The sequence below is a fragment of the Miniopterus schreibersii genome (genome assembly GCF_964146895.1).
Source record: "Miniopterus schreibersii genome assembly, chromosome: 16".
Lineage (NCBI taxonomy): Eukaryota > Metazoa > Chordata > Mammalia > Chiroptera > Miniopteridae > Miniopterus > Miniopterus schreibersii.
Window position 1 is genome coordinate 1,545,958 of NC_138116.1, and position 7,395 is coordinate 1,553,352.

The window sequence follows — 7,395 nt, forward strand, 5'->3', positions numbered from 1 at the left end:
CTCCTGCACCTCGGCGCCGGGACCGGGGCCTCCGGTAGGCCCGGCTGCGCCAATCGGGGCCGCGGCCCGCCCCCTGACGCGGAGCTGGGCCCGGCGAGGCCCCGCCCGCTGACGTCCGGATTTGCATGAGTTCTTGTGCAGCCGCGGCCCGGGCTCAGTTGTCTGAGCGAGCGCGAGCCGGGCGCGGGGCGGGCGCGGGCAGCGGCAGCGGCCGGGCTGTGCGGGGCGAGCGGCGGCGGCGGCGCGGGCGGCGGGGGCGCTTGGGCCGGGGCGGCGGCGGCGGCGGCGGCGGGGCGCCCGCGGGAGCCAGCGGGGTCTGCAGGCGCGCCGGCCGCCCGCGCCCCGGCGCGCTCCGGCTCGGCCATGGAGCTGCCAGCTGTTGGCGAGCACGTCTTCGCGGTGGAGAGCATCGAGAAGAAGCGGATCCGCAAGGTAGGGCGGCGCGGGGGCGGCGGGGCGGCCGGGGAGCGGCGGCCGGGCGGCCCCGGGGAGGCGGGGAGGGGGTGGGGAGGCTGCGGGCCGGGGCCGGGGATCCCGCGGAAGCTGATGGAGTGCCGTCTCTTCCCCCCGCAGGGCAGAGTGGAGTATCTGGTGAAATGGAGAGGCTGGTCCCCCAAGTAAGTAGCGGCGGAGGGGCGGGGGCGCCGGGTGCCGCGGCGCGGGGCGCGGGGCGCGGGGCTCGGGACCCGGCGGGCGCCGGGGGGGTGGGGGGAGCGGACGGGAGGCGGGGTGGAGGGGGTGGAGGGAGGGAGGAGGGGGTGGGGAAGTCGGTGGCAGGCACTGGGGAAGCCGAGCCGCCGAGCCCGAGCCCGAGCCCGGCGCCCTGTGTTGTGCTCCGCGCTCCGGGAAATGCCATCACTAATTTATGCGCTAAAAGGAGCCGGAGGAGCTGGAGAGACGCGGGGCCGAGCCGGGGAGGCCGGCGGAGGGAGGGAGGGCGCAGGCACTGACTGATGTGCAGCAGAAAATGGCTCCTTTCCCCTTTCCCTCCACCGAACGGCTCCATATTGCAAAACCAAAAAAAAAAAAAAAAATTAAAAAGCGACGAAAATGCAATTGTGCGCCTGTTCCCTCCCGGTAGCGCAGGGAGCGGGAGGAGCGAGGCGGAAAATGCTGGGCACTGCCGCCGCCGCGGCGCTTTGGGTGGGGGGATTTTCTTTTTTTTTTTTTTTTTTTTAATTTAAAATGCGAAGGCACCGGATGGAGACAGACGCGCAGGCACGCACACACACACTCACACACACACGCAGGCACGTTTCTGGGCTGCTGAGTATTTGGGGGTGCTTGCCGGTGACAGCGGGCTCCAGGGCCGCGAGGGGGTGTGGGGGGGCCGCTGGGCTGCCGGGTGTGGGATTAGGGGTCACACGGAGAACGCCCGAAGCCCTAGCGGGGACTCGGGGCGGGGGGGACGGGAGGGGACGGCGACTTTGCCTTTGGGCTGCTCTGCAAACTCAGGGTTCCTGGTGAGCAGAGTGGCTTTGGAACATGTCGCAGTAACATGCTTAAAATTCTTGACAACTGCAAAATAAACTGCTAGTTTCATTTTCCTGACCCCTCCCCTTCCTGCCCGTGTGTGTTTATTTTGACTTGGGGGGGGCGTCGGGGGCCGCGTCAGGCCTGCAGAAATCCGCCCTGCGGCCCCCACATGCACAGCTCAGTAGCTTTCGGTTCACGGAGACAGAGAAGGGCCTTATGTCATTGCCCACCTGGAGGCCGCAGCGCCGCTCGGTTTTTTTCACGCCGTGTCCCCCCCCCCCTTTTACCTTGCAAGATATAACACGTGGGAACCCGAGGAGAACATCCTGGACCCCCGGCTGCTGATTGCGTTCCAGAACAGGTGAGCGTCCCCCAGCAGCCGCCGCCGCGGGGACCGAGCAGGGCCATGGGAGCCGGGGCCACGCAGCCTCTAGGGGGCCGGGGCCGGGAGGGGCCCGCGGGAGCCCCCTCCCCCACCCGCCCCCCGACGGGCCTGAACGGCGGGGCTGCGGCCTCGGCTTCTCTAACCAACGTCCTTGGCGGTTGCTGCAGCCTGGGGGTGGGGGTGGGGGTGGGGCAGGCCAGAGAAGGCCAGGCTTGTGTTTTGGGGGAGCTGCGGGAAGGGTGACTGCGGGTGGCCCTGCGGCTGCCCCCTCCCCCCGCAGAACTCCGAGCCGCGCCCGGTGCCCCGAGGGCCCCCCTCCCGTCCCAACCTTGGAGCCCCACCCCCAGAGCCTAGGTGTTGCTTTCCTGCAGCCGCGGGCTGCTGGGCCCCGGCGAGTCGCGGGGCAGCTCCGAGGGAGCTGGCACCGTGAAACCACCGGACGTCACGGAACTGAACTTAACCTGTTGGGGCCTGGAGGAAAGTTGACAAGACCTTAAGCCCCCACCCTCGGACCCCGGGAGCTGGGGGTGGGGTGGGGGCGCCAGGTTCCGGCTGGACGTGGGGGCTCCTCCCACCCCGCGCCGGGCTACTTGGTGGGTAAACTTGGCCCACGGGTGTGGGGTGGGCGCTGCCCGGCGGCGGAGGGGTGGTGGCCGACCCGGGGCTCATCCCCGCGCGCACAGACGCTCGTCTCGCTGCGGCTGCGGCGGCGGGATCCCCCGCCCGCGGCTGCGGCCGGCGGGGGGCAGGGCTGGCGGGAGGGCGGGGCGGCGGGGGCCCTGGGAGCCCGGCCCCTGCGCCTCCCGCCGCCTCCCTCCCTCATTTAGCGTTATTTCCTGGGGTGGGTTTGGCGCTAACGCTCCACTCCGGACCCTCGGAGCGAGCCGCCGGCGGGGGGACTGGATCCCCCGCGACGCAGGGGGGCGCTGCGAAGGGATCCCGCGCGCTCCACCTGGGAGTGCACCCCGTCACCATGTCGGCGGCTGATGCCACGTTGCGTAAGGGGTCCCCGGAGATTGAACGCGCGGGCTGTTGCAATGTCGTGCAACTTCGGAGTCAGGCCCGGGCTGGGGGGCCCCCGGGGCTTGGCGGAGCTCCCCTGGGGCAGCCCACCCGCGGAGGGTGCCTAGGGTCGCGGGAGAACAGGTTTCTGGGCCGGAAATGGGCTGCAACTTGGGCTGAGGCCGGAGAGGCGCCCCTTTCTCTCTGAAAGGACTGGGCAGCGCTGGGACAGGCCGCCCCCAGCCCGGGGTCACCCGAGGCCACTCGGCGGGCAGGAGTCGGGCGACTCTTTGGAACCCCCGCCTTCGCCGTGGGCCTTATTAATTTGGAAATTGAGGGCCGGGCTGGGAGGGGGCGGGGCTTGTGCGCCGCCCCGCCCCTCAGCCCCGGCGGCCTCGCGGCGGGTTCACCAGGTGGCCGCGAACCTGGGGCCCGGCCTCCTCCGCGGGCCGCCGCCCCCGGCCCCTAATGGGCTCGTTGCCGCTGTGTAAACAGGGGCGCGGCCCCTCCCCCGGCTGAGGCCGGGGCTTTGGGAAACCCGTCCTCCCTCCGCCGGCCGCGCTCGTTATCTGAATCTTAATGAGGTCATTAGCATCCCGCGCCTCCGGAGGGAGCGGCGCGGTCCACGCACCTCCCTTTGGGCCTGGTCTGCACCCCTGGGCTCCCGCGCCCACCCCACTTGGCGCAGGACCGTCAGCCTCAGGCTGTGGGCGGCGGCGCTGGTGACCCCGCCCCGAGCCCCGAGCGGCCGTCCCCCCTGGCTGGACGCAGGGTTGTGGGGGGCACGCCGGTGCAGGTGGGGACCTCGGAGGTGGGGAAGCCCTTCCCGGAGAGCCCCCTGGGCAGGCGAGGGCCCGCGAGCGAGCGTAAAGCGCAGCTCTGCGCCCGGCCGAGGCGCCCAGCTGGCGGCAGGGTGACCCTTTGCCTTCAGTTCTCCATCGCTCCGGTCGGGGCGGCCCTGCTGCGCCCCGAAGGTGGCCGCGGCCGCAGGTTGCAGCCCAGCTGGAGAGGAGGCCGGGGGAGGCTAACGGCGCCGCCCTGCGCTCTGTCCCTCAGGGAACGGCAGGAACAGCTGATGGGATATCGCAAGAGAGGCCCGAAGCCCAAACCCCTGGTGGTGCAGGTGAGAACGCTCCTGATCCTGGGCCCTTTCTCCTCCAGTTGCCACCGGAGCTGCTTCCAGGCCTGCGTGGGGGCCTGGGGTGGGGGGTCCCCCAGAGGCTCCAGTCATTTCCTCTCTCCCTGACCTTCCGCAGCCCTCCCTGATGACGCAGCTGCCCACTGGGTGGGGGCTGGGGCGCTCCCCACTGTCCAGGCGGGTGCCCTCCCTCCTCTCACCTTCCCCTCCGCCCCTGCCCCGTCCGCCCAGGTACCTACCTTTGCCCGGCGCTCCAACGTGCTGAGCGGACTCCAAGACTCCTCGGCGGACAACCGCTCCAAGCTGGAGCTGGGCGCGCAGGGCAAGGGCCAGGGCCACCAGTACGAGCTCAACAGCAAGAAGCATCACCAGTACCAGCCGCACAGCAAGGAGCGGGCGGGCAAGCCCCCGCCGCCGGGCAAGAGCGGCAAGTATTACTACCAGCTCAACAGCAAGAAGCACCACCCCTACCAGCCGGACCCCAAGATGTACGACCTGCAGTACCAGGGCGGCCACAAGGAGGCGCCCAGCCCCACCTGCCCGGACCTGGGCGCCAAGGGCCACGGGCCGGACAAGTGGGCCCACGGGGCGGGGGCCAAGGGCTACCTGGCAGCCGCCAAGCCTCTGGCCGGCGCCGCCGGGGCTCCAGGCAAGGGCTCCGAGAAGGGCCCCCCCAACGGGATGACCCCGGCCCCCAAGGAGGCGGCGACGGGCAACGGGATCGGGGGTAAGATGAAGATCGTTAAAAACAAGAATAAAAACGGGCGCATCGTGATCGTGATGAGCAAGTACATGGAGAACGGCATGCAGGCGGCCAGGATCAAGTCCGGCGAGGCGGCCGAGGGCGCGGCGCGCTCCCCCGGCCACAGGAAGCGCGCCTCGGAGGAGCGGCACCCCCCGGCCGACAGGACCTTCAAAAAGGCGGCGGGGGCCGAGGAGAGGAAGGTGGAGGCTCCGTTTAAGAGGCGAGAGGAGGAGGCGGCGGCGGGCCCCGGCGACCCGCAGCCCCAGGACGCTGCGTCCCGCAAGCCCTCCCCAAACAAGGAGGCCTTTGGCGAGCAGCCGCTGCAGCTCACCACCAAGCCCGACCTGCTGGCCTGGGACGCGGCCCGGAGCGCGCACCCGCCCTCCCACCACCACCACCACCATCACCACCACCACCACCCGCACCCCGCGGTGGGCCTCAATCTCTCCCACGCGCGCAAGCGCTGCCTCTCCGAGACCCACGGCGAGCGGGAGCCCTGCAAGAAGCGCCTGACAGCGCGGAGCATCAGCACCCCCACCTGCCTGGGGGGCAGCCCGGCGGCCGAGCGCCCCGTCGAGGCGCCCCCCGCTGCCCTCCAGCAGCCCGAGGTCATCCTGCTGGACTCGGACCTGGACGAGCCCATAGACTTGCGCTGCGTCAAGACGCGCGGCGAAGCCGGGCAGCTGCCCGGAGCCCTTCAAGTGAAGCCCGAGGCGCCTGCGGCTGCGGCCGTGGCGGCTGCGCCCGCGGCGGCGGCCGAGAAGCCCCCAGCCGAGGCCCAGGACGAGCCCGAAGAGCCGCTGAGCGAGTTCAAGCCCTTCTTTGGGAATATAATCATCACCGACGTCACCGCGAACTGCCTCACCGTCACTTTCAAGGAGTACGTGACGGTGTAGCCGTCGGAAGGGAAGCTCCACGCGCACGGGCGCTTTGCGCCTGGGGGCGCGGATGCCTCCTTTCGCCCCCTTTGGGGAGATCCAGGCCCACCCCAGCTCCAGGACGCCCAAAGCCGCGGCCACGCGCCCCTCCGTGCGCAGCCGCGGGGGCCTGGCCGGGGCGCCCAGGCTGCCAACGCGGGAACTGGCGCCTCCTCCACGGGGCCTGCGGGTCTCGCCCCCTCCTGCCCTCCCCTGGCGGACTCCCGGACGGACGGGGCGGCCACGACGGCGGGCTCAGAGCTATAGTATTATATTTTAACCGTGCTAACTTGTCAAGTGCAGACTTCACTCCCGTTTGTACGTGGTGTTCTTGAAATGTATTGTTTGAGGTCAAGAGGCCCGACCCCCCTCCCCGTCCTCGGGCTGATATATATATATATTTATTTGTAGGTATTTATATATTGAAATATAAAAACCTAGATTTATGGAGTTTCCTCTAGATCATGTTATATTCTATATCAGACGAGCTATTTTCCGTTGAGCCACCTTCCCTGTTCATTCTGTATCTCGGTTGGTTTCATTTCCTCCCCTTCCAGGAACTGCAATACCAGTAACCTTGGTATATATTTTTTGATACTGTACACATGGATGTGTTGTTTCTATGTGCAAAAAAAAAAAAAAAACCACAGAGAAAAAAAGTTTGTTAAAAGCCTAAATGAGCTCTCTAGAAACTGCTGCTACTAGAAATGTCTAAACTATAAGCTTCCAGTTATTACCTGCTTGAATGTAAATATTAAATGGAGATGTTGAAGGTGCATTTTCGCTGTCGGAAGATGAGCGCAGAGGGAAGTCGGAAGCCCCGGAGGCGCCTGGACCCCCTCCCCACCCCACTTCCCCCTTAGGCGTCAGGGAGGAAGCTGGCCAGGTCCTGGGCTAAACCCGAGCAGAGCCAAGTGGCCCAGGTTTCCAGGGCGGAGGCGCTGGCACACTGGAGGGGTGACCCAGCTCCCCGGAAGGCACATCGAGAGGCACTCCAGAGGAGAGGGGAATTCCTGAGGGGGGTGCCTGGTGGTGCTCCTGCCCCCAGGACCCAGGGCCCTGGCCATCCCGGGATCTGTGTCGTGGGGAGAGAGCGCACAGGTGATTTGAGCGAGCCTGCAGAGAGACCTGGGTGGAGCCAGGCACCTGCTGATCTTTGCCCCCACCCCCCCACCCCGGGGTGCAACACACCCAGGCGCTGGCCCTGGTGGTGCAGAGGTGTTCCTCTTTAGTAATCCAGGCCTGGTTGGGCAGGTTCAGCCGGAGGAGATCCTCCCACCCTCTCCAGTGTCCCTTGTTGGCATCGCTGGCCCCACCCCACGGAGAAAAACCTCTGAGGCTCTTTCTCTGCCAGGCGCTCTCCCCGGAAACCACCAGGCCAGAGGTTCTGACTGCAGGCTCTTCAAGCGCCCTGGGCAGGAAGGGGGGCTTCCTGCCGGGGGGGGGGTTGGGGAGGAGGGGTGGTCTGAGGAGCCAGGCCTGCTCACCCCCACTTTCTTAGCCGGGATATGTGGGTCCCCATCCTGCTTTGGGTGGCAAGGCTGGGACACTTGGTGACCCCGGGCGGGAAGGGGTTAAGGGCCCGGAGGGAGGCGAGGGGAGTGGGCGGAACCCTGAGGTGCAGGCCCCCCCTGGCCTGGAAGCCACCACATGGGAACGCAGGGGCGGAGGCCGGCTTTCTGCAGACGCAGCGCTCTTCCTGCTGGCTGGGGTGGCCGCGCAGGGCCCGGCC

The 7,395-nt window shown here is 68.2% G+C and overlaps 1 protein-coding gene across 1 annotated transcript; it reads left to right on the forward strand.

Annotated features, from left to right (window-relative positions):
• Positions 1 to 268: 268 nt before the first annotated feature.
• On the forward strand, positions 269 to 6,440 carry CBX4 (chromobox 4). Its single transcript, XM_081162395.1, has 5 exons — positions 269 to 432; positions 574 to 617; positions 1,772 to 1,837; positions 3,920 to 3,986; positions 4,233 to 6,440. Exons 1-5 carry the CDS (start codon positions 364 to 366, stop codon positions 5,640 to 5,642), a joined length of 1,656 nt encoding a protein of 551 aa, XP_081018521.1. The 5' UTR covers positions 269 to 363; the 3' UTR covers positions 5,643 to 6,440.
• The last annotated feature ends 955 nt before the right edge of the window (positions 6,441 to 7,395 follow it).

What these genes read in the sequence shown, in the direction of transcription:
- CBX4 (XM_081162395.1), top strand. Translation starts at nt 364, where the DNA reads ATGGAGCTGCCAGCTGTTGGCGAGCACGTCTTCGCGGTGGAGAGCATC. An exon ending in CTGATTGCGTTCCAGAACAG is followed by an intron (nt 1,838 to 3,919) that starts GTGAGCGTCCCC and finishes TCTGTCCCTCAG; the next exon opens with GGAACGGCAGGAACAGCTGA. An exon ending in CCAAACCCCTGGTGGTGCAG is followed by an intron (nt 3,987 to 4,232) that starts GTGAGAACGCTC and finishes CCGTCCGCCCAG; the next exon opens with GTACCTACCTTTGCCCGGCG.